Source organism: Mobula hypostoma, chromosome 3, assembly GCF_963921235.1.
Source record: "Mobula hypostoma chromosome 3, sMobHyp1.1, whole genome shotgun sequence".
NCBI lineage: Eukaryota > Metazoa > Chordata > Chondrichthyes > Myliobatiformes > Myliobatidae > Mobula > Mobula hypostoma.
In genome coordinates, this window is record NC_086099.1 from 218,268,219 (window position 1) to 218,295,775 (window position 27,557).

At 40.4% G+C, this 27,557-nt stretch overlaps 1 protein-coding gene across 7 annotated transcripts in view; it reads right to left on the minus strand.

Moving 5' to 3' along the window:
- obscnb (obscurin, cytoskeletal calmodulin and titin-interacting RhoGEF b) overlaps nt 1-27,557 on the minus strand; it is a 487,178-nt gene that overhangs the window by 283,601 nt on the left and 176,020 nt on the right. For all 7 annotated transcript variants that reach the window (XM_063044498.1, XM_063044500.1, XM_063044497.1 and 4 more), the window contains 8 exons: nt 17,655-17,921; nt 13,958-14,224; nt 12,441-12,707; nt 11,449-11,715; nt 8,535-8,801; nt 5,644-5,910; nt 3,718-3,984; nt 814-1,080 (listed from right to left, as the gene is read on the minus strand). In XM_063044498.1, coding sequence (XP_062900568.1) covers nt 814-1,080; nt 3,718-3,984; nt 5,644-5,910; nt 8,535-8,801; nt 11,449-11,715; nt 12,441-12,707; nt 13,958-14,224; nt 17,655-17,921 — 2,136 coding nt within the window. The remainder of the gene's footprint in view (nt 1-813; nt 1,081-3,717; nt 3,985-5,643; nt 5,911-8,534; nt 8,802-11,448; nt 11,716-12,440; nt 12,708-13,957; nt 14,225-17,654; nt 17,922-27,557) is intronic.

A 27,557-nucleotide genomic window follows, 5' to 3' on the forward strand; every position in this document is an offset into this window, starting at 1 on the left:
TATTAAGACAAGTGTGCCAGAGTTATGAGTAGAGACCAGATCAGTTGGAACTTTGATCACTGGAACAAGAGAAGCGCATGGATAGAGATTTATAAAATCATGAAGGGCGTAGATAGGAGAATGGACACAGTCTTTATCGCAGGAAAGGAAAATTGAAAAATAGAGGGCACAAATTTAAGACAAGAGATTAAAAATTTAAAGGCAAGTTGAGGAACAAGTTTTTCCACAGAGGGCCATGGATATATGGAATAGCCACTGATGGAAATAATAGAAGTGGGTTACAATTACAAAGTTTACAAGACATTTGGATGTTCATAAGGTCAAGAGGGTGATAGCAAATAGAACTAGCTCAGGAAGGTACCTTGGCTGACGTTGACAAGATGGTGAAAGGGCCAAGCATTCTGTGCTGTATGCAATGACTCTATGACATTATTAAATTAAGTTGACTATTACAGTGTGGAGAACTTGCCAGGTCAGTCACATAAAAAATATTTACAGAGCCAGGTTAAATTTTGCTCTTATATTTTAGTAGTGTAAATTTTAACATAGTGCAGAATATTTAATTATTAAATTATAACTCAATATATTTTAATCTCATATCTAAAATAGAAGAAATGTTTGACTAGCAATCATATTGCAATTCAGATTTTCAAAATTTGCTGCATTGCAAATTTAATAGAGCAAAAGTATTTCAAATTGTTAATACTAAGGTCACATTGAAGGAAAAGGGGACACTTAACAATTATCAATAAGGTACTGAATGACAACTTTTGAGACAACTGAATTAGTCATTAAAGATGGTTACTGCCATACCCTTCACTTTTAGAAAGCTCGATGTTTTCTGATCCCCTGAATCGCAGGTATACTCTCCAGCATCTTCAACTTTTAGGCTGTGAATGATCAACTCCACACAGGAACCCTTTTGTTTCATTTCATGCTTCTCACTTGGACGAAGCACCACAGATCCCTTTCTCCATTCCACTGGAGCATCTGGTTTGGAGATTTCACAGCGCAGAGAGACAGTACTGTCCTCTTCAGCTTCCTTATTCTGAAGCTCTTTTTTGAAACGCACAGGAAGGGCTAAGAGAGACAGTGAGTAAGTTCATGGTGATGTACTTCAGTTATGATTCAAGAATGATATTGCTGATCAAATAATATCCAGTCGTCTCTCATATACTTTAATAACATAGGAGTTAATGTAGGTGGTTTGATTCGTAAGTCAGTGGATGATAACAAAATTGGTGTGGGGAGGGACAGTTAAAGAAGATTGTTCGAGGATGCAACAGGATCTACAACAGACTGGAACTAAGGCAAAAGAATGTCAGATGGAATTCACAGTCATGGAGCACTACAGCACAGAAACAGACCTTTCTGCCCATCTCGTCATTGCTAGACTGTTATTCTACCTAGTTCCATTGACTCATCTCTGGACCATAGACCTGCATACCCCTCCGGTCCAAATATTTGTCCAAACGTTCCTGAAATGTTGAGATCAGATCAATAAACACTACTTCCATTGACAGTCCATTCCACACTCTCACGATCTTCTGTGAAGAAGTTCCTCCTCATACTCCCCTTAAACAATTCATCTTTCATTCTTAACCCATGACCTCTAGTTCTAGTCTCATCCAACCTGAGTGCAAAATGTCTCTTTGCATTCACCATATCTACAGCCCTCAATTTTGTATACCTCTATTCCCTGGAGCAAAGGAGAATGAGGGGAGATTTGATAAAGTCCAAACCTATCCTTGTAACCCAGGTCCTCAAGTCCGAGTAACATCCTTGCAATTGTTTTCTGCAGTCTTTCAGTCTTATTGAACTCAACACTGTTGTGAAGTGACAAGTTACACCAGGGCAGGACCTACACAGTAAATGACATGGTTCTATGAAGTGCTGTAGAACAGAAAGGTCTAAGGGCCAATATATTATTCTTAAGTGTAGCGACACAGATAGCCAAAGCAGTGACAGTGGAATAGGGATGCTTGCCAGCATGAATGGTGCACTGAGTACAAGATGTTGTTGAGTCTCTATCTGGCATATTGTCCACTCATCTAGTCAGCATGCAAGAATGTGATTCAGTTGGAGACCATGCAGAAAAGGTTCACAATGATGTTAAGACTGGTGTGTCAGTGTTATGAGGAGACACCAGATTAGTTGGAACAAAGATCCCTGGAAAAAAAGAAGCTCATGGATAGAGATTTATGTAATCATGAGGGGCAGAGAGTAGAATGGTCACAGTCTTTTTTACAGGGAGGAAAGTCGAAAACTAAAGCGCAAACATTTAAGGCAAGAGATTTAAGATTTAACGGCAAGTTGAGCAGCAAGTTTTTCCACACAGAGAATGGTGGATATTTGTGTGACACCTTGGTAAGATTTTTACTGCTACGCTGTAGGGGTATTTCATTTTAGCATTCCTGTAAGAACAGTCTGTTCTGCTTCAGCTTGTTTTGGTTTGAGCTGAGATAAGAGGCCTTGTTTTTCAACTCAGGAATGTGGTGTCAACCAATCAGGATGGTCGAGTTGGGAGTGGGTTTCAGAGAACATGAGGCGAACAAGGCTTCGGTGGTGGGAGCTGGGAGAGGACAGGAGGGAAATTGATGGTGGATGCTGTCTCTGTTGCACAAGGTGCTTTGTGGAGTTGAATGGCTTTAAGGAGGAAGGACCAATACTCCCATTCAAGATTTCGAGTGACCTTTGGAAGGTGATCTGTGCTGTCACACAGACCAAGGGTCCAGTGCTTGAGTTACATACAAGTTCAAGATTTGAGCTCCACCATGAACATGTGACTGTTTAAGTATAATGGGCCTTTATGTTTTGTTTTTCTTTCCTTTATTAACAGTTTGCTCAAGTCAACGTTCTTAAATATACTTCTCATTCATTGTATGCAGTGTTCGTTCTGTCATTTCATGACTGTGGACTATTGCCTGGGGGCAGTAAATCACACAGAATTCACACAAACTGGGGTTTCGGTGGGCGAGACATCCCAATCTCACAGATCTGGCAGGACCAACGTCAAACACTGTAGACATAGGACACTTGAGAAATGTGGTATTCTCACCACGTAATACACTGGCTGTTCGTGACGGGCTAACGAGACGCATTTCAAGGGATGCCCAGTAAAAGAGGGCTTTATATGGCATGAGCTGCTTCAGGAAATAGTAGAAGTGGGTTACAATTGCAAAGTTTATAAGACATTTGGACGTTCAGAAGGTCAAGAGGGTGATAGCAATGGAACTAGCTCAGGAAGCTACCTTAGTTGACGTTAACATGTTGCTCGAAGGACCTAACTTTCTGTGCTGTATGCGATGACTCTATGACATTATTAAAACGTGTTGACTATTTCTTGGTGTAATATTTAATAGTGTGGAGAACTTGCCAGATCAGTAACATTAAAAAAAAATCTTCAGATCACCAGATTAAGTTTTGCTTTATTATTTTAATAGTGTTTTAATAGAGTGCAGAATATCTAATTACCAAATCATAGCCAAATATATTTTAATCTCATTTGTAAAACAGAAGAAAAGTTTGACTAGAAATTATCTTGCAATTCAGATTTTCAAAATGTGCTGCATTGCAAATTTTCTAAGGCAAAAGTATTTCAAATTGACAATACTAAGGTCATATTGAAGGAAAAGGGGACTACTAGCAATTATCAATAAGGTACTGAATGAAAACTTTTGTGACAACTGAATAAATTAGTCATTAAAAATGCCATACCCTTCACTTTTAGAAAGCCTGATGTTTTCTGATCCCCGGAATCGCAGGTATATTGTCCAGCATCTTCAACTTTTAGGCTGTGAATGATCAACTCCACACAGGAACCCTTTTGTTTCATTTCATGCTTCTCACTTGGATGAAGCACCACAGATCCCTTTCTCCATTCCACTGGAGCATCTGGTTTGGAGATTTCACATCGCAGAGAGACAGTACTGTCCTCTTCAGCTTCCTTATTCTGAAGCTCTTTTTTGAAACGCACAGGAAGGGCTAAGAGAGACAATGAGTAAATTCATGGTGATATACTTCAATTATGATTCAAGCTTGATATGGCTGATCAAATAGTCCATACCAGACTGTTATTCTGCTTAGTCCCATCAACATGTCTCTGGACCATAGACCTCCATACCCCTCCTGCCCATGTCTTTATCCAGACATTTCTTAGATGTTGAAATCAGATCAACACACACACTTCCACTGACATCCCATTCCACAGTCTCACTACCCTCAGACTGAAGTTGTTCCTCCTCAGGTTCCCCTTTAAACAGTTCACTTTTCATCCTTATCCCATGACCTCTCGCTCCAGTCTCACCCAACCTCATGTGTGCTTCCATTTACCCTATCTACACCCCTCCTAATTTTGTATCCCTCTATCAAATCTCCCCTCATTCTCCTATGCTCCAGGGAATAAACTCCTAAGCTATACAACTGTTACTTACAGCTCAGGTCCTCAAGTCTGAACAACATCCTTTTAATTTTTTTCTGCACTCTTTCATTCTTATTGAACATAGGCTGTTGTGAAATGACACATTTTGACAAGTTTCAACCAGGCAGGACTTGCACAGTAAATGACATGGTTCTATGAGGTGCTGTAGAACAGAAAGTTCTGAGGGCCAATATATTATTTCCTGAAGTTAGCGACACAGATAGCCAAAGTAGCGAAGGCAGCAAAGAGCATGATTGCCTACATGAATGCTGCACTGAGTACAAGATGTTGGTGAGTCACTATCTGGCATATTGTCCACAGATCCAGTCACAACGGATGAACGTGATTGAGATGGGGACCATGCAGAAAAGGTTCACAAGGACACTATTAAGACTGGTGTGCCAGCCTTATGAGTAGAGACCAGACCAGTTGGAACTTTGTTCACTGGAACAAGAGAAGCTTATGGATAGGGACTAATAAAATCATGAAGGGCATAGATAGGAGAATGGTCACAGTCTTTTTCACAGGAAAGGAAAACTGAAAAATAGAGGGCACAAATTTAAGACAAGAGATTAAAGATTTAAAGGCAAGTTGAGGAGCAAGTTTTTCCACACAGAGGGCCATGGATATATGGAATAGTTGCTTCCAGAAATAACAGAAGTGGGTTACAATTACAAAGTTTACAAGACATTTGGACGTTCATAAGGTCAAGAGGGTGATAGGAAATAGAACTAGCTCAGGAAGGTACTTTGGTCAACGTTGACAAGTTGAACAAAGGGCCTAGCATTCTGTGCTGTATGCAATGACTCTATGACATTATTAAAATTAGTTGACTTGTACTTGGTGTAATATTTAATAGTGTGGAGAACTTGCCAGATCAGTAACATAAAAAAATCTTTACAGCACCAGATTAAGTTTTGCTATAGTATTTTAATAGTTAAGTTTTAATACAGTGCAATATATCTAATTTATAAATTATAACTAAATATATTTTAACTTCATATTTAAAATAGAAAAGTTTGACTAGAAATTATTTCGCAATTCAGGTTTTCAAAATTTGATGCACTGCAATTTGATAGAGCAAAAGCAGCATTTCATATTGTTAATTCTAAGGTCACATTGAAGAAAAAAGGGGATTGCTAACAATTATCGAAAAAGTACTGAATGAAAACTTCTGAGACAACCGACAAAAAATTAGTTATTAAAGATGTTTACTGCCATACCCTTCACTTTTAGAAAGCCTGATGTTTTCTGGTCCCTTGAATCGCAGGTATACTCTCCAGCATCTTCAACTTTTAGACTGTGAATGATCAACTCCACACAGGAACCCTTTTGTTTCATTTCATGCTTCTGACTTGGATGAAGCACCACAGATCCCTTTCTCCATTCCACTGGAGCATCTGGTTTGGAGATTTCACATCGCAGAGAAACAGTACTATCCTCTTCAGCTTCCTTATTCTGAAGCTCTTTTTTGAAACGCACAGGAAGGGCTAAGAGAGACAATGAGCAAATTTATGGTGATGTACTTCAGTTATGATTCAAGAATGATATCGCTGATCAAATAATATCCAGTCGTCTCTCATATACTTTAATAACATAGGAGTTAATGTAGGCGGTTTGATTCGTAAGTCAGTGGATGATAACAAAATCGGTGTGGGGGACAGTAAGGAAGATTGTCCAAGGATGCAACAGGATCTACAACAAATTGGAACCAAGGGAAAGGAATGATAGGTAGAATTCATAGTCATGCAGCACTACAGCACAGAAACAGACCTTTCTGCCCATCTCATCAATGCCAGACTATTATTCTGCCTGGTCCCATCGACTCATCTCTGGACCATAGACCTGCTTAACCCTCCTACCCAAGTATTTATCCAAACTTTCCTTAAATGTTGAAATCAGATCAATAAACACTAATTCCACTGATAGTCCATTCCACACTCTCACGATCCTGAGTGAAGAAGTTCCTCCTCATACTCCCCATAAACAATTCACCTTTCACTCTTAACCCATGCCCTCTAGTTCTAGTCTCAGCCAACCTCAGTGCAAAATGTCTCCCTGCATTCAATTTTGTGTACCTCTATTCCCTGGAGCAAAGGAGAATGAGGGAAGATTTGATAAAGACCTAACCTATACAACCATTCCTTATAACTCAGGTCCTCAAGTCCTAGCAACATCCTTGTAATTGTCTTCTGCAGTCTTTCAATCTGATTGAACTCAGACAGTTGTGAAGTGACATATTTGACAAGTTACACCAGGGCAGGACCTACACGGTAAATCACATGGTTCTATGAAGTGCTGTAGAACAGAAAGGTCTAAGGGCCAATTATTTCCTGAAAGTAACGACACAGATAGCCAAAGTAGTGAAGGCGGTATAGGGCATGCTTCCCGACATGAATAGTGGTGCACTGAGTACAAGATGTTGGTGAGTCTCTATCTGGCATATTGTCCACTCATCTAGTCAGCATGGAAGAACACGATTCAGTTGGCAACCATGGAGAAAAGGTTCACAAGGGTATTAGTACTGGTGTGCCAGAGTTACGAGGAGACACCAGATCAATTGGAACTATGATCCTTGGAACAAAAGAAGCTCATAGACTGAGATTTATAAAATTGTGAGGGGCAGGTAGTAGAATGGTCACAGTCTTTTTCACAGGGAGGAAAGTCGAAAACTAGAGGGCATACATTTAAGGCAAGAGATTTAAGATTTAACGGCAAGTTGAGCAGCAAGTTTTTCCACACAGAGAATGGTGGATATATGTGTAACACCTTGGTAAGATTTTTACTACTACGCTGTAGGAGTATTTCATTTTAGCATTCCTGTAAGAATAGTCTGTTCTGCTTTCAGCTTGTCTTGGTTTGAGCTGAGATAAGAGGCCTTGTTTTTCAACTCAGGAACGTGGTGTCAACCAGTCAGGATGATAGAGTTGGGAGTGGGTTTCAGAGGACATGAGGCGGACAAGGCTTTGATGGTGGGAGCTGGGAGAGGACAGGAGGGAAATAGATGGTGGATGCTGTCTCTGTTGCACAAGGTGCTTTGTGGAGTTGAATGGCTTTAAGGAGGAAGGACCAATACTCCCATTCAAGATTTCGAGTGACCTTTGGAAGGTGATCTGTGCTGTCACACAGACCAAGGGTCCAGTGCTTGAGTTACATACAAGTTCAAGATTTGAGCTCCACCATGAACATGTTACTGTTTAAGTATAATGGGCCTTTATGTCTTTTAGTTTCTTTCCTTTATTAACAGTTTGCTCAAGTTAACGTTCTTAAATATACTTCTCATTCATTGTATGCAGAATTCGACCTGTCATTTCATGACAGTAGGCGATCGCCTGGTGGCAGTAAATCACACAGCATTCACACAAACTGGGGTTTGGGTGGGCGAGACATCCCAACCTCACAGATCTGGCAGGACCAAAGTCATATACACCATAGACATACGATGCTTGAGAAAGATGGGATTCTCACCACGGAATCCACTGGCTGTTCGCGTGGGGCTAACGAGATGCATTTCAAGGGATGCCCAGTAAAAGAGGGCTTCATATGGAATAAGCAGCTTCAGAAAATAGTAGAAGTGGGTTACAATTACAAAGTTTACAAGACATTTGGACATTCGTAACGTCAAGAAGGTGATAGCAATGGAACTAGCTCAGGAAGCTACCTTAGTTGATGTTGACAAGGTGGTCGAAGGACCTAGCTTTCTGTGCTGTATGCGATGACTCTATGACATTATTAAAGCATGTTGACTATTTCTTGGTGTTATATTTAACAGTGTGGAGAACTTGTCAGGTCAGTAACATAAAAAATCTTTAGATCACCAGATTAAGTTTTGCTCTAGTGTTTTAAGAGCGCAGAATATCTAATTACCAAATTATAATCAAATATATTTTAATCTAATTTGTAAAACAGAGAAAAGTCTGACTAGAAATTATCTTGCAATTCAGATTTTCAAAATTTACTGCATTGCAAATTTGATGAGGCAAAAGTAACATTTCATATTGATAATACTAAGGTCATATTGAAGGAAAAGGGTCTATTAACAATTATCAACAAGGTACTGAGTGAAAAACATTTGAGACAACTGAATAGTCATTAAAGATGGTTACTGCCATACCCTTCACTTTTAGAAAGCCTGATGTTTTCTGATCGCCTGAATCGCAGGTATATTCTCCAGCATCTTCAACTTTTAGGCTGTGAATGATCAACTCCACACAGGAACCCTTTTGTTTCATTACATGCTTCTCACTTGGATGAAGCACCACAGATCCCTTTCTCCATTCCACTGGAGCATCTGGTTTGGAGATTTCACATCGCAGAGAGACAGTACTGTCCTCTTCAGCTTCCATATTCTGAAGCTCTTTTTTGAAACGCACAGGAAGGGCTAAGAGAGACAGTGAGTAAGTTCATGGGGGTGTACTTCAATTACGATTCAAGATATTGTTTGTTACATAATCTGGGTGGCCACTTTATGAGGTACACTTGTACACCTGCTCGTTAATACAAATGTCTAATCAGCCAATCATTTGCCAGAACTCAAATCATGAAAGCATGCAGACATGGTCATGAGGTTCAGTTGTTGTTCAGCCCAAACATGAGAATGGGGAAACATCTGAATGGCTTTCATTGAAGACAGGGTGGTTTGAGTTTCTCAGAAGTTGCTGATCTCCTGTGATTTTCAAGCACAGTGGACTCTAGAGCTTACACAGAATGTTGTGAAAAACAAAACAAAAATACAGTAGCACAGTTCCTTGTTAATGGCAGAGGTCAGAGGAGAAAGGCTCGATTGGGTCAAACTAACAGGAAGGCAACAGTAATTCAAATACCTATAATTACTTGTTACAATATCAGTGTGCAGAAGAGCATCTCTGAACACACAACACACTGCACCTTGAAGTGGATGGGCTACAGTATCAAAAGATCACATATTAGGTATCTAATAAAGTGGCTACAGAGTGTATATTAAAGTTACTTGGACAGGTAATGAAGAGGCAAGGTTTAGAAGAATATGGACCAAAAGCAGGCAAATGAGTCTAGTTTTAAATGGGAATCTCTGATGGCAAGACCCAATTTTGATGATGGGCCTGTTTCCATGTTATATGACCCTGTTATTCAGATAAGAATGTAGATGGCACGATTACTAAATTTGTGGATGGCACCAAAACTTATACTTTATTGTCACCAAACAATTGGTACTAGAATGTACAATCATCACTGCGATATTTGATTCCGCGTTTTACGCTCCCTGGATTACAAATATTAAAAATAGTTAAAATTAGTAAATATTAAAGATTTAAATTATAAATCATAAATAGAAAATAGAAAAATGGGAAGTAAGGTAGTGCAAAAAAACCGAGAGGCAGTTCCGGATATTTGAAGGGTATGGTGTAGATGGGTAGTAAAGAAGGTTCTCTAAGATTGCAACAGGATCTAAATCAACTGAGAATGTAGACAAAGGAATGACAAGTGGAATTTAATACAGCAAGTGCAAAGTGATGCATTTTTGGGAATGGAAGACTTACACAGTAAATGATAGTGGTCTGGGTAGTGTTGCAGAAGAGGGTTCAAGGAGCACAGAAACACAAATACCATCTTCTAATAAGTGCTTTTGTTGCACAATCTGTAGTGAGACTTCAGTGCAGGCAAAATTACATACAACTAATTACTATTGATAAAGAAAATAAGTCATATGAAAAGATAAGCAATGAGTTAGTCATTAATGATAAAGTTACTCTTCACTTTTAGCAAGCTCACTGTCTGCTGATGCCCTGTATCACAGGTATATTCTCCAGCATCTTCAACTTTTAGGCTATTAATAATTAACTCGACACAGGAACCCTTTTGCCTCATTTCATATTTGTTACTTGGTTGAAGTGCCCTAGATCCTTTCCTCCATTCCACAGGGGCACCTGGTTTTGTGATCTCACAGTAAAGAATGGCAGTACTGTCCTCTTCAACTTCCTTATTTTGAAGCTCTTCTTTGAAAAGTACAGGTAGAGCTAAAAAGGCAGTGAGTTACACATGATAATGTACCCTATTTTATGTTCTAAACTGAAACTTCAAATTTTTGAGTTTCAAACAGTTCACTAAGAAAATCAATGTCTGATTATCTATTTTCAGTTTTTGGTAGCATTGCTGTTCAGCCCGAAGAAAGACCTCACATATTTATCTCATTTACTTACATACCAGACGCATCAGCCAGACAGAACTATTTAGGTTACTGCACTTTGCATTTTCCACTTAAAACAGCCTTGTAAATGATGTCTCTTCAATTGCTATTTCGGGTACATTTTAAACTTGATTAGCGTTAAGTAGAACATTTTTAGCTTTTCTATTTTAAAACTCTTGATTGAACAGCAGGGGGAAGTTTGTTGATTTCAAAAGGTACTTGGACAGGTATTTTGATAAGGAAGGCATAGATAAGGAATAAGGGTTTAATACAGATAAATGGGAATAGTGTTGATGAAATCTATATAGCATCAGTTGACATGTATGAAGTGGACCAAAAGGGCCCGTTTCTGTGCTGTATATTTCTATGAGCTGTCTGGATGGACTGAGTAAAACATCAGACACTGGAAGCTGAAGCAAGAGTAGAAATAAGAAATCAACCAGTCATACAGCATCTATGGAAAGGAAAACGAGTTAATGCCTCAGTTTCAAAGACCGTTCATCAGAAACAAGAGCGAGAGAAATTAGGCTAGTCTAAATGACAGAGAAGTTCAGAGTGAGGGGAAGTTCTAGAGGAACAAAGAGACTGTCACTAATAGGGTGATATGATGTACAGCTACTGAATAGACAATAAAGTTCCTTTGTCTGCGCAATGTGTTGCTACATCATGAAATAAGAGTGATGTTCTATATTCTGGCTTATTGCGATGTTCTGACCAGGCCAGCAGACATACATTAAAAATAAAGGTGGGGGTGTGGGGAGGGAGAAACAGCGTATACAAATGACTGGTCTTGATACAAACAGAAGAGCAAGTTACCTATATATTTCCACTTGACTTACAAAATCTAATGGTATCATCTTACCCTTAACTTTTAAGGAGGTAGTGGTCTGTTGATCTCCAGAATCACAGGTATATTCTCCAGCATCTTCAAGTTTGACTTTGTGAATAAGCAATTTAATGCAAGGACCTTTTTGATTCATTTCAAACTTGTCACTTGCACGAATCAGCCTGGATCCTTTTTTCCATTTGATGGGGGCATCCGGTTTGGTGACTTCACAGTACAGAGTAGCAGTGCAGTTTTCCTCAACTTCCTGACTGCAAAGCTCTTTCTTGAAAAGTACAGGCAAGGCTATGAGAGAAGGTAGTTTGGGTTGGTTTTTAGTTTAATTAATCTCAAAACAAAAATAACCATAATTCAAAAACAAAAATAAAATGCTTGGTAGTTCAGATAAGACTTGCAGATACAATGGGAAGAAAACCCCTTTCTCCACTTGAAAGCACCATCAGTTTTGATGATTTCACCACACAAATTCAGTATCATCCTTCTGAACATACTGACTATATATGCATCACAGGCACAGGCGGCCAGTAGCTAATTCATGAGACGAAGCAAGATCTTTGACAAGGTCCCATTTGGTTGGTTGGTCCATGGAGACTGAGACATTAGCTGGTGGAAGGAATCAGAGGGTGGTAGTGGAGTCTTGTTTTTCCAGATCGGAGGCATGTGGCCAGCAAGTTACCAAAGGAGCTATACAGGTTTCATTTGTTTGTCATCTGTGGAGGCCAAGTTTTTACGTATGTTTTAAGGTATGATTGATCAGGGCATGAAGGATACGGGGAGAAGGCAGGAGATTGGGGCTGAGAGGAAAAATGGATCAGCCATGATGAACTGGCAGAGCAGACTCGATGGGCCAAATGACCTAATTCTGCTCCTATATCTTATGGTCTAATCTCAATTATGTTGCCTCTCAGCTTCGTTTGCTGTAGGAAAATGCACTATAATCAAGCTATACATAACATATAACAGTCTTCTCAAATATAATACAACCTAATGAGTAATGTCATTTCACCTACCAATTACTTTTAAGCAACTCTTTGTCCTTTGGTCACCAGAGTCACAGGTATATTCTCCAGAGTCTTCAACTTTTAGATTGTGAATATGCAATTCAACAGTGGCACCCATTTGCATTATTTCATATTTGTCACTTGGATGAAGCAAAGTAGATTCTTTCCTCCATTTCACTGGATGATCTGGCTTGGTAAGCTCACAACAAAGTTTGGCAGTACTTTCCTCTTTTGCTTCCATATTCTTAAGAGGCTTTTTAAAATGCACAGGCAGGGCTAAGAGTACCAAAAATGTCAATAAAAATTAACTCAAGATTAAATTAATATAAATGAAAGAGTCATGAATTTCATAGTTTTAAAATCACCACATATTTGACATTATATATTTTATAAACATAGATAGTATTTATACACAGTATATAATTAGGCCATCAGTTAATTGGGGTAGCCGTTTATTTGGGGCAACTATTAAAGAACAATAGTTAAGAAAATAGCTGGGATTTTCTTTGTTTATTTAGGACAATATGCTGCTTAATTGAGATAGGTGTCTGTTGCCAAACATTTTCTAACTAGCGTCAGTTGTGTGGCCATTAGACATTACAGTATGCTTAGAGCAAACAGTTTTTAAATAGCATCATTGTGTTCTATGTTCAAAAAGCAGTGATTTTTGTCACTGATTGTTGGTGAATAATAAGTTGAACTAGTAATGCTTTAACTGAACATGGATATCTAGTGAAAAATTTAATCAATAGTAAATTCAGGTGACAGATTTTAGATAATTACCTAAAAATAATGTGATATGCCATACAGTTTTGCTTTTATTCTGAGCTTTATTAAAACATGAACATCAAATGGACAACCAGAAACTATAATTTTAAAAGAGCATTTAAAAGAATGACTTTTGACAGAATGCAGAAAGCATTTATGTAGATCATCTCCTCTGACTGCTAAAAATGTAGCCCAAATATCCTTCAACATATCTTGTAAAGCTGCTCGACACGATTTGTTGGAGGGTATTTAGGTTACATAACAGCAAATTTGTTGCAATGTTTGAAGCCTACTATTACACAAATTCACTGTGAAATTACACCAACAAATCAGGATTACTAAAGTAGGTTGTTTGTGGAAACAACCACTAAAAATGTTCAATTAATGTAATAAGCCATCTGCACCAAATTACTTCTGTTAAATAGAACAAGAATATTTTAAAGCAAATACTTCCAAAAATTTCATTTTTAAACCTTGCCTCATGTTCATAGAAGACTTTACCTTCAAAGAACTGCAAGGCTGTTTGAGTGGCAACTTGAGGGAAAATTTTCCAAAAATAAAATATAGTTGTGCAAAGATGATAGTTGGACAAGCGGTATAACAAGACTGATGAAAATTCAAAAATTATGGTGTATAGAAATGTGGGGAGAATAATGATGGGACTAACGCAGGATTCATGTAAGTGAATGGTTGATGGTGCAAACTCAGTGATTCGGTGTTGTATCTCACTATGACTATGATAAATGATGGTGGCTCACCTTTTACTTTTAAGGAGGCTGTTGTCTGTTCATCCCCTGAGTCACAACTATATTCTCCTGCATCTTCAAGTTTCAAGTCATGAATGATCAGCTCAACCCTGGAACCTTTTTGCTTCATTTCGTATTTTCCACTGGAATCAAGGAGGACAGATCCTTTCTTCCACTTTACAGGAGCATCTGGTTTTGTCAGCTCACAATGAAATGTAGCAATATTCCCTTCTTTAAACTCCTTATTCTGAAGCTTTGTCTTGAAAAATACCGGAAGTGCTAAAACAGTAAATTGATTTACATTATTTTGTATGTCTCCAAAGTGAACTTCCCAATTCTACTTTACTAATTTATCAAAACACACTATAAAATTTTCAGGAGCAATACACATGAATAACAATATATTTCATGCATAATTGCATTCATAGCTGGCAGCACATTAATTCTACAAGATTCGCTTGAACATATTTGGCCAGATACACTAAAGTCATTCACTTCTCTTTGCAACCAAAGAGTAAAGAACTTTTTTTTAGACAATTCAATCTTTTACATTGGGTTAATCCTGTCATTGAACTGATCTACAGGTTAGTGTCCTAAATTGGAGCTTTTGGGGGAATTAGGTATGATTTAACAGAGGTTGATCAGGAAAGCCTGTTTTAAAGGAAAGGAGCAAACAGCAAATGGGAGGCTTTTGAGAGTGTGGTTATCAAGAGTCTAGGTGGAGCCTGTTCATGTAATAGATGAAGGGTAAACCTGGCAAGTTTAGAGAACCTTGACTGGTAAGAAGGAACCATGCACTGGATTTAGGAAGTTGGAGAGGAGTCTTTAGATCACTAAAAAAAGATTAAGAATTCACCTCAGAGGGAAATCAAGAGAATAAAGAGTATGAGGTCGATTTTACAGGGAAGTTAAAGTAAATATCAGCAGAATCTATAGCTATACTAAGAGGAAAGAAGTGGCGAGGGAGAGAGTAGATCCCCTTTGAGACCAGCAAGATTGCCTACGTCTTCAGACATAGGCGATGGGTAGGATTTTTAACGTGTATACCAAGCAGAAAATCATGGTTGCTCAAAATAGGAGGGGACCAAGTTGGAAAACATCTATATTACCAGGGAGGAAGTATTTGTAGCCTTACAACACATTAAGTTCAATAAATCCCCAGGGTCTGGCCGAGTGCAACTTCAGATTTTATGGGAGGCTATAGAGAAAATTACAGAGGCCCTTGTAGAGGTATTTGCTTCATTATTAGCCTCTAGTGATTTTCCCAAGGACTGGAAGATGACAGATGAAATTCCATCGTTTTGGGTAGGAAGAACAAGCCAGGGAACTACATGCTGGTCAACCTGACATCAGTGGTAGGGAAGTTACTGGAGGGAATTCTAAGGGACAGGATCACAAACATTTCAATAGGTAGAGGCTGATTAGGAGGAGTCAGCATGACTTTGGGCGTGGGAAGTATTTTTTTTTAAAGAGGTACTAAAAGGATAGACAAAGGTAAGGCAGTGGATGTTGCCTATTTGGACTTTAGCAAGGCTCCACATGGCAGGATGCTCTGCTAGGTTAAGTTCCAAGGAATCTAGGGAGAGCTAGTTAGGTCGACTCAAAATTGGTTCAGAGTTAAAAAGCAAAGGGTGTTGGTTGAAGCTATGTTTCTCGGAATGGAGGCCGGTATCCAGTGGTGCATTGTGGGGGCTAGTTTTGCGGCCTTTGTTATTCATTATGTATGTCAATGATTTGTGTTGTTGGCAATGAAGAAGATTATTGTGAATTACAGTGTGATCTTGGTCAGTTAGGGAAGTGGGCTGAAGAGTAGCAAATTGATTTCAACACAGATAAGTGTGAGATGGTACAGCTTGTTAAGTGAAATCACACTATAAATGGTAGAGCAAATTGGGAGTCTAACAGAACAGTGGGATCTAGGAGTAAAAGTGCAGTGTTTGTTGAAAGCAGCATTCAGCATTATAGGTAGACAGAGGCACTTGGCAAGCTTGCCTTCATCATTCAGGCTTATTAAAGAATCTGGTAGTTGCAACAATCAAAAGTGCTGTTAAACAACAAAGACGACATGTTATGTATTGGTGTCAATTAATTATGATGTAAAAGATCTCATCATTTAACCAATCATAGCTCACTTTTCGTAAACACATCAATGCTTCACAACAATGAGTTACAACTGCATCATAAGATATTACAGAAGAGAGAGCACATATGTTATTAAATAAAAATTGATTCTAAGAAATATTTGCACAGCTAATCAAAGTGTTAGATTTTAAGTAGCAATTTATCTGTGGAAAGAAGAGGTAGAGATGGAGAGATTTTGGGGAAGAAATCTGAAAACCTGTATCCTAGGCTTTTTTTCAAGTCCAATGGCCTGATGGGATGTTTTCCAGGTTGCTTTGAGAGATAAGGAAGGAGACTGCTGAGCAAATGACTGGAGGACATCAATAGATACATTAATTCCACAAGCAGGGATACGTCAAGTAATTACATGTTGGTAGTAAGAAGCTACTGGAAAAAATTCTGAGGGAACTGGATTAATCTACATTTGGAGAGTTAGGGATTAATCAATGGCTTTGTTGAGGGAAGACGATGTTTGACCAATTTGAATGAACTTTTCAGAAAGGTTTACTAGAGTATGTTGACAAGGGTACTGAAAATGGAATTGGTTTATTATTGTCATATGTACTGAAATACAATTAAAAACTTGACTTCCATACCATTTCCACAGATCAATTCATTACTTAGTGCATCAAGGTAGAATGGCTACAGATAAAGTGTAGTGCATGTAAAAAATAAAGTGCAAGATCAGAACAAGTTAGATTGTGTGGTCAAGAGCCCATCTTATTGTACCAGAGAACCAATTAAATCTTATAACAACTGGATTCTTGACTTTCTGACCAACAGACTGTAATTAGTAAGGATAGGCAACAACAACCCCAACACGTTTATTCTAAACACTGGTGCTCCACAAGATTGCAGCTGTTGCCCCCTACTCTACATGATGGCATCTGAGCAAAACATGATCTTACACTTCAGAAAGGGGGGCAGTGCACATGATCCTGTCTGCATTAAAGCACTGAAGTTGAGAGTTGAGAGCTTCAACTTTCTAGGAGTGAACCTCACTAAAAGCCCATCCAGTCCAACCAAATAAATGCTATCATCAAGAAAGCTTACCAGTGCCTCAGTTGAAGTTACCAAGGTATCATATAGGAGACTACAGCATACTGAAAGGGATACTTAAATTGTTCTATGCATAAGCAATTGTGCAATGCTAATTCCAGGTACACAGCTTACCTCCAGCCTACTTTATTTACATTGAATGCAAAACCTCAGATTTTCAATTAAATGCAAATCAACATGAAAATTTCTAAGCAGTTATAATACACAATATTTCAGTACTCTTTCAAATGAAGACCTAAATACAAAATATTAAATTTAAATCATAATAAAAATAACAAAAAGCCTGAGTTTAGCATTTACAAAGATTAGATAATAAAAACAAAGAATTCAAAAGATAAAAATAGCAAATTTGTAAAAATGCTTTTGATATCAATGTCAGACCATGCAAAGCTTATTTTATGCCATGTACTACAGGATTTTCAGCCAATTATTAAAAAGCAATTCATCAAATTGCTGTTTAAAAATCAATAAAATGTAGATGAAAAGAAATTAACGACATTCATTCATTTGATGAATAATGTGACTATACCTTTCACTTTAAGAGAGGCTGTACTCTGCTGATCTCCAGAATCACAGGTATAGTCTCCTGAATCTTCTGGTTTCAGATCCCAGATTAACAATTCATTTATAGGACCACTTTTCTTTATTTTATACTTGTCACTGGAATGAAGCACCACAGTTCCTCTTCTCCACTCCACAGAAGCATTTGACTTTGTTAACTCACAATGCAAAGTGATGGTGGTGCCCTCCTCTGCTTCCTTGTTCTGAAGCTCCTGTTTGAAAAGCACTGGAATTGCTGGCAAAACAAGATTATAGAGTATTTCATTTAAAATGAACCAGAATCCAGTTTAATATCACAGACATGTCATGAAATTTGTTGCAGCAGCAGCACAATCCCATACATAAAATACTATAAATTACAAATATTTAATATGACACACCAATTCATCACTGGTGCAGCCAATTGGTTTTCAAAGTCACATAATTAGATAAGTCACATAAATGGAGATCACCTGTATGCAGTCAAGGTGTTTCAATTGATTGTAGTAAAAATACACCTGTCTCTGGAAGGTCCAACCGCTAGTGAGTCAAAAACTAAACCATGAACATGCCAAGAAACTCCACAAAAAGGTTATTGAAAAGCACAAGTCAGGATAAGGGTACAAGAAAATTTCCCAGTCACTGAATATCCCTTGCTACAGTTAAGTCAATCATCAAGAAATGGAAAGAATATGGCACAGGTGTAAATTTGCCCAGAGCAGGCCATCCTCAAAAACTGAGTGACCATGAAAGAAGGAGACTAGTGAGGGAGGCCACCAAGATTCCTACGACAACTGTAAAGGAGTTACAAGCTTCAGTGGCTGAGATGGGAGAGACTGCATATAACTGTTACCTGGGTGCTTCACAGTCGCAGCTTTATGAGAGAATGACAAAGAGAAAGCCACTGTTGAAAAAAAAACTCACATGAAATCTTGGCTAGTTTGCCAGAAGGCATGTGGGAAACTCTGATGTCAGCTGAAAGAAGGTTCTACGGTCTAATGAAACTAAAACTGAGCTTTTAGGCCATCAGAATAAATGCTATGTTTAGCATAAGCCAAACACTGCACATCAGCGAAAACTCATCATCCCTACTGTGAAGCATGATGGCAGTTGCATTACGCTGTGGCAACACACATCAAAGTTGCTGGTGAACACAGCAGGCCAGGCAGCATCTCTTGGAAGAGGTACAGTCGATGTTTCGGGCTGAGACCCTTCGTCAGGACTAAGGGCTGAAATGGCTGCCATCAGAGTTAGTCCTTATGAGGGGTCTCAGCCCGAAACATCAATTGTACCTCTTCCAAGAAATGCTGCTTGGCCTGCTGCGTTCACCAGCAACTTTTATGTGTGTTGCTTGAATTTCCAGCATCTGTAGAATTCCTCGTGTTTATGCATTACGCTGTGGGGATGCTTCACTGCAGCAGGTCCTGGAAGGCTTGAGAAGGAAGAGGGTAAAATGAATGCAGCTAAGTACAGGGAAATCTGGATGCAGTCTACAAGACAACTGTGACTTGGAAGAAGATTTGTTTTCCAGCAAGACAATGACCCCAAGCATAAAGCCAAAGCTACACAGAAATAGCTTAAAAATAACAAAGTTAATGTCCTGGAGTGGCCAAGTCAGAGTCCAGACCTCAATCTAATTGAGAATTTGTGGCTGGAATTGAAAAGGGCTGTTCACTCATGATCCCCATGCAATCTGATAGAGCATGAGGAATTTTGTAGAAACATAGAAAACCTACAGCACAATACAGGCCCTTTGGCCCACAAAGTTGTGCCGAACATGTCCCTACGTTAGAAATTACTAGGGTTACCCATAGCCCTCTATTTTTCTAAGCTCCATGTATCCATCCAGGAGTTTCTAAAAAGACCCTATTGTATCCGCCTCCACCACCGTTGCCGGCAGCCCATTCCACGCACTCACCATTCTCTGCGTTAAAAAAACATACCCCTGACATCACCTCTGTACCTACTCCCAAGCACCTTAAACCTGTGCCCTCTTGTGGCAGCCATTTCAGCCCTGGGAAAAAGTCTCCGACTATCCACGCAATCAATGCCTCTCATCATCTTATACACCTCTATCAGGTCACCTCTCATCCTCCGTCGCTCCAAGGAGCAAAGGCCGAGTTCACTCAATCTGTCTTCATAAGGCATGTTCCCCAATCCAGGCAACATCCTTGTAAATCTCCTTTGCACCTTTTTTATGGTTACCACATCCTTCAAGTAGTGAGGCGACCAGAAATGAGCATAGTATTCCAAGTGGGGTCTGACCAGGGTCCTATATAGCTGCAATATTACCTCTCGACTCCTAAATTCAATTCCATGATTGATAAAGGCCAATACACCATATGCCTTCTTAACCACAGAGTCAACCTGCGCAGCTGCTTTGAGCATCCTATGGACTCTGACCCCAAGATCCCTCTGATTCTCCACACTGCCAAGAGTCTTACCATTAATACTATATTCTGCCATCATATGTGACCTACCAAAATGAGCCACTTCACACTTATCTGGGTTGAACTCCATCTGCCACTTCTCAGCCCAGTTTTGCATCCTATCAATGTCCAGCTGCAACCTCTGACAGCCCTCCACACTAACCACAACACCCCTAACCTCTGTGTCATCAGCAAACTTACTAACTCATCCCTCCACTTCCTCATCCAGGTCATTTATAAACATCACAAAGAGCAAGGGTCCCAGAACAGATCCCTGAGGCACACCACTGGTCACCGACCTCCATGCAGAATATGACCCGTCTACAACCACTCTTTGCCTTCTGTGGGTAAGCCAGTTCTGGATCAACAAAGCAATGTTCCCTTAGATCCCATGCCTCCTGACTTTCTCAATAAGCCTTGCATGGGGTACCTTATCAAATGCCTTGCTGAAATCAATATACACTACATCTACTGTTCTTCCTTCATCAATGTGTTTAGTCACATCCTCAAAAAATTCAATCAGGCTTGTAAGGCACCACCCGCGCTTGACAAAGCCACGCTGACTATTCCTAATCATATTATACCTCTCCAAATGTTCATAAATCCTGCCTCTCAGGATCTTCTCCATCAACTTACCAACCACTGAAGTAAGACTCACTGGTCGATAATTTCCTGGACTATCTCTATGCCCTTTCTTGAATAAGGGAACAACATCCGTAACCCTCCATTGTCCAGAACCTCTCCCATCCCCATTCGTGATGCAAAGATCATAACCAGAGGCTCAGCAATCTCCTCCCTTGCCTCCCACAGTAGCCTGGGGTACATCTCCTCAGGTCCCGGCAACTTATCCAACTTGATGCTTTCCAAAAGCTCCGACACATCCTCTTTCTTAATATCTACATGCTCAAGCTTTTCAGTACGCTGCAAGTCATCACCACAATCACCAAGATCCTTTTCCATAGTGAATACTAAAGTATTCATCAAGTACCTCTGCTATTTCTTCCAGTTCCATACACACTTTCCCACTGTCACACTTGATAGGTCCTATTCTTTCACGTCTTATCCTCTTGCTCTTCACATACTTGTAGAATGCCTTGGGGTTTTCCTTAATCCGGCCCACCAAGGCCTTCTCATGGCCCCTTCTGGCTCTCCTAATTTCCTTCTTGAGCTCCTTCCTGTTAGCTTTATAATCTTCTCGATCTCTAACATAACCTAGTTCTCTGAACCTTTCATAAGCTTTTCTTTTCTTCTTGACTAGATTTACTACAGTCTTTGCTTTGTACACCACAGTTCCTGTAACCTACCATAACTTCCCTGTCTCATTGGAACGTACCTATGCAGAACTCCACACAAGTATCCCCTGAACATTCACCACATTTCTTCCGTACTTTTCCCTGAGAACATCTGTTCCCAATTTAAGCTTCCAAGTTCCTGCCTGATAGCCTCATAATTCCCCTTACTCCAATTAAACGCTTTTCTAACTTGTATGTTCCTATCTTTCTCTAATGCTATTGTAAAGGAGATAGAATTATGATCACTATCTTCAAAATGCTCTCCCACTGAGAGATCTGACACCTGACCAGGTTCATTTCCCAATACCAAATCAAGTATAGTCTCTCCTCTTGTAGGCTTATCTACATATTGTGTCAAGAAATCTTCTTGAACACACCTAACAAACTCAACCCCATCTGAACCCCTTGCTCTCCGGAGACACCAATCAATATTTGGGAAATCAAAATCTCCCATCACGACAACTCTGTTATTATTACACCTTTCCAGGTTCTGTTTCCCCATCTGCTTTTTGATATCCCTGTTACTATTGGGCGGCCTATAAAAAATACCCAGTAAAGTTATTGACCCCTTCCTGTTCCTAACCTCCATCCACAGAGACTCCATAGCCAATCCCTCCATGGCGTCCACCTTTTCTGCAGCCGTGACACTATCTCTGATCAACAGTGCCACGCCCCCACCTCTTTTGCCTCCCTCCCTGACCCTTCTGAAACGTCTAAAACCCGGCACTTGAAGTAACCATTCCTGTCCCTCCGCCATCCAAGTCTCTGTAATGGCCACCACATCATAGCTCCAAGTACTGATCCACGCTCTAAGCTGATTTACTTTGTTCACAATACTCCTTGTGTTAAATTAGACACATTTCAAACTGTCAGTCTGAGCACGTCCCTTCTCTATCACCTGCCTATCCTCCCTCAAACACTGTCTCCAAGCTTTCTCTATTTGTGAGCGAACCACCTCTTCCCCAGTCTTTTCAGTTCATTTCCCAACCCTCAACAATTCTAGTTTAAACTCTCCCCAGTAGCCTTAGCAAACCTCCCCGCCAGGATATCGGTCCCCCTGGGATTCAAGTGCAACCCGTCCTTTTTGTACAGGTCACACTTGCCCCAAAAGAGGTCCCAAGGATCCAGAAATCTGAATCCCTGCCCCCTGCTCCAATCCCTCAGCCACGCATTTATCCTCCACCTCATTCTATTCCTATACTCACTGTCACGTGGGACAGGCAGTAATCCCGAAATTATTACCTTTGCGGTCCAGCTTCTCAACTTCCTTCCTAACTCCCTGTAGTGTTTTCAGGACCTCTTCCCTTTTCTTACGTATGTCATTGGTACCAATATGTACCACGACCTCTGACTGTTCTCCCTCCCACTGCAGGATATCGTGGACTCCATCTGCCACTTCTTAGCCCACTTCTGCATCCTATTAATGTCTCTCTGCAATTTTCGACAATCCTCTACACTATCTACAACACCACCAACCTTTGTGTCGTCTGCAAACTTGCCAACCCACCCTTCTACCCCCACATCCAGGTCGTTAATAAAAATCACGAAAAGTAGAGGTCCCAGAACAGATCCTTGTGGGACACCACTAGTCACAATCCTCCAATCTGAATGTACTCCCTCCACCACCACCCTCTGCCTTCTGCAGGCAAGCCAATTCTGAATCCACCTGGCCAAACTTCCCTGGATCCCACGCCTTCTGACTTTCTGAATAAGCCTACCACATGGAACCTTGTCAAATGCCTTACTAAAATCCATATAGATCACATCTACTGCACTACCCTCATCTATATGCCTTGTCACCTCCTCAAAGAACTCTATCAGGCTTGTTAGACACGATCTGCCCTTCACAAAGCCATGCTGACTGTCCCTGATCAGACCATGATTCTCAAAATGCCCACAGATCTTATCTCTAAGAATCTTTTCCAACAGCTTTCCCACCACAGACATAAGGCTCACTGGTCTATAATTACCCGGACTATCCCCACTACCTTTTTTGAACAAGGGGACAACATTCACCTCCCTCCAATTCTCCGGTACCATTCCCGTAGACAACGAGGACATAAAAGATCCTAGCCAGAGGCTCAGCAATCTCTTCCCTCGCCTCGTGGAGCAGCCTGGGGAATATTCCGTCAGGCCCCGGGGACCTAACCATCCTAATGTATTTTAATAACTCTAACACCTCCTCTTCCTTAATATCAACATGATCCAGAACATCAACCTCTCTCATATTGTCCTCACCATCAAATTCCCTCTCATTGGTGAATACCGAACAGAAGTATTCACTGAGGATCTCACTGACTTCCATAGCCTCCAGGCACATCTTCCCACCTTTATCTCTAATCGGTCCTACCTTCACTCCTGTCATCCTTTTGTTCCTCACATAATTGAAGAATGCCTTGGGGTTTTCCTTTACCCTACTCGCCAAGGTCTTCTCATGTCCCCTTCTTGCTCTCCTCACCCTTCTTAAGCTCCTTTCTTGCTACCCTATATTCCTCAACAGACCCATCTGATCCTTGCTTCCTAAACCTCATGTATGCTGCCTTCTTCCACCTGACTAGATTTTCCACCTCACTTATCACCTATGGTTCCTTCACCCTACCATTCTTTATTTTCCTCACCGGGACAAATTTATCCCTAACATCCTGTAAGAGATCTCTAAACAGCAACCACATGTCCACAGTACATTTCCCGGCAAAAACATCATCCCAAATCACACCGGCAAGTTCTAGCCTTATAGCCTCATAATTTGCCCTTCCCCAATTAAAAATTTTCCTTTTCTCTCTGATTCTATCCTTTTCCATGATAATGTTGAAGGGTAAAACAGAGTTGAGGGTAGCTATAGGACCAATAGAAAATGACACTGGAGATATTGTAATGAGAGATGCAGAGATGGCAGAGGAACAGTGCATATTTTGCATCAGTCTTTACAGTGAAAGATATCTGCAGTACACCGGATATTCAGGAGTGTCAGGGAAGTGAAGTATGTGCAGTGACAATTATGACTGAGAAGGTGCTCAGGAAACTTAATGGTCTGAGGGGGGATAAATCTCCTGGAATGATGGAATGCACCCTTGGGTTCTGAAATAAGTAGCTGCAGAGATTGCAGAGGCTTTAACAATAATCTTTAGAATCAACAGATTCTGGCATTGTACCGGACGACTGGAAAATTGCAAATGTTACTCCACTATTTATGAAGGGTGGGAGGCAGCAGAAAGGAAACTATAGACCTGTTAGCCTAACATCAGTGGTTGGGAAGTTGTTGGAATCGATTGTTAGGGATGAGATTACGGAATACCTGGAGGCAGATGACAAGATAGGCCAAAGCTAGCATGGTTTCCTGACTAACCTATTGCATTTTTTTGAGAAAATTACAAGCAGGGTAGACAAAGGACATGCAGTAGATGTGGTGTACTTGGATTTCCAGAAGACCTCTGACAAGGTGTCACACATGAGGCTGCTTAGCAAGATAAGAGCCCATGGAATTACAGGGGAGTTACTAGCATGGGGGGAGCATTGGCTAATTGGCAGAAAACAGAGAGAGTGGGAATAAAGGGATCCTATTCTGGCTGGCTGCCGATTACCAGTGGAGCTCCACAGGGGTCGGTGTTGGGAACGCTACTTTTTATGATGTATGTCAATGATTTGGACTATAGGATTAAAGGATTTGTGGTTAAATTTGTCAATAATACAAAGACAGGTGGAGGAGCAGGTAGCATCGAGGAAACAGAGAGTCTGCAGAGAAATTTAGATAGTTTAGGGGAATGGGCAAAGAAGTGGCAAATGAAATACAGTGTTGCAAAGTGTATGGTTATGCACTTTGGTGGAAGAAATAAACAGGCAAACCATTATTTAGATGCGGAGAAATTCAAAATGCCGAGATGCAAAGGGACTTGGAAGTCCTTGTGCAGGATACCCTAAAGGTTAACCTCCAGGTTGAGTCGGTGGTGAAGAAGGCAAATGCAATGTTGGCATTAACTTCTAGAGGTATAGAATATAAGAGTAGGGATGTGATGTTGAGGCTCTATAAGGCACTCGTGAGACCACACTTGGAGTATTGTGTGCAGTTTTGGGCTCCTTGTTTTAGAAAGGATATACTGACATTGGAGAGGGTTCAGAGAAGATTCACGAGAATGATTCCAGGAATGAAAGGGTTACTGTATGAGGAACATCTAGCAGCTCTTAGGCTGTATTCCCTGGAATTCAGGAGAATAAGGGGGCAGTCTCATCGAAACATTCCAAATGTTAAAAGGCCTGAACAGATTACATGTGGCATAGTTATTTCCCATAGTAGGGGATTCTAGGACAAGAGGGATCGACTTCAGAATTGAAGGACCTCCATTTAGAACAGGGATGCAGATAAATTACTTTAGTCAGAGGGTGGTAAATCTGTGGATTTTGTTGCCATGAGCAGCTGTGGAGCCCAAGTCAGTAGGTGTATTTAAGGCAGAGATAGATAGGCTCTTGATTAGCCAGGGCATCAAAGGGTATGGGGTGAAGGCAGGGGAGTGAGGATGACTGGAAGAATTAGATCAGCCCATGATTGAATGGTGGAGCAGACTCAATGGGATGAATGGCCTACTTCTGCTCCTATATCTTATAGTGTTAGTCTCCTGCCTTCTCCCCATAACATTTCACTTTCTGACTAATCAAGAAACAATGACCTCCGTCAATGAACACATCTCCACAGCTAATGGTAGCAACATATTCCACAGATTCAACAGTCTCTGACTAAAGAAATTCCTCCTCATCTCAGTTCTAAATGGACATCCCTCTATTCTGAGATTGTGCCCTTTGGTCCAAGACTCCCCCACCATAGGAATCATCGAATCCATATCCACTCCTTCTCAGCTTTTCAACATTTGATAGGTTTCAAAGACATTCCACCCATTTCTTCTAAATTGCAATGAGTAGAGGCCCAGAGCCATCAAACGCTTCTCATACAGTAACCCTTTCATTCCTGGAATCATTCTTGTGAAGCCTTTCTAATATCATCACATCCTTTCTTAGATAAAGAGCCTAAAACTGCTTACAATACACCAAGTGAGGCCTCACCAGTGCATTATATTCTTGCTTTTATATTCTATCCTCTCAAAATGAATATTAACACTTTGCTTGCGTTCCTCACCACCGACTCAATCTGCAAGTTAACTTTTAGGAAATCCTAAATGAGGACTCCCAAGTCTCTTTGCTCCTCAATTTTTGAAATTTCTGCCCATTTAGAAGGTAATGTACACTTTCATTCCTTCCATCAAATGCTTGACCATCCACTTCCCATCGGCCACTACTTTCAACATTCTCCTAATCTAAGTCCTTATGCAGAATCCCTGCTTCCTCAACACCATCTCTCCTTCCACCCATCTTTGAATCGTCTGCAAACTCAGTCACAAACCCATCAAATTCATCATGGATTTTCAGAAAGCCTTTGATAAGGTCCCACATAGGAGGTTAGAGCACATGGTATTGGGGGTAGGGTACTGACATGGATAGAAAATTGGTTGGCAGACAGGAAACAAAGAGTAGGGATTAATGGGTCCTTTTCAGAATGGCAGGCAGTGACTAGTGGGGTACCGCAAGGCTCGGTGCTGGGACCGCAGCTATTTACAATATACATTAATGATTTAGATGAAGGGATTAAAAGTAACATTAGCAAATTTGCAGATGACACAAAGCTGGGTGGCAGTGTGAAATGTGAGGAGAATGTTATGAGAATGCAGGGTGACTTGGGACAGGTTGGGTGAGTGGGCAGATGCAGTTTAATGTGGATAAATGTGAGGTTATCACTTTGGTGACAAGAACAGGAAGGCAGATTACTATCTGAATAGTGTAAAGTTAGGAAAAGGGGAAGTACAACAAAATCTAGGTGTCCTTGTTCATCAGTCACTGAAAGTAAGCATGCAGCTACAGCAGGCAGTGAAGAAAGCTAATGGCATGTTGGGAGTAGGGGTTATTAAGAATAAGGGGTAGACAATTTAGAACGGAGTTGAGGAAAAACTTCTTTATACAGAGGGTAACACACATAAAAGTTGCTGGTGAACGCAGCAGGCCAGGCAGCATCTCTAGGAAGAGGTGCAGTCGACGTTTCAGGCCGAGACACTTCTCGGCCTGAAACGTCGACTGCACCTCTTCCTAGAGATGCTGCCTGGCCTGCTGCGTTCACCAGCAACTTTTATG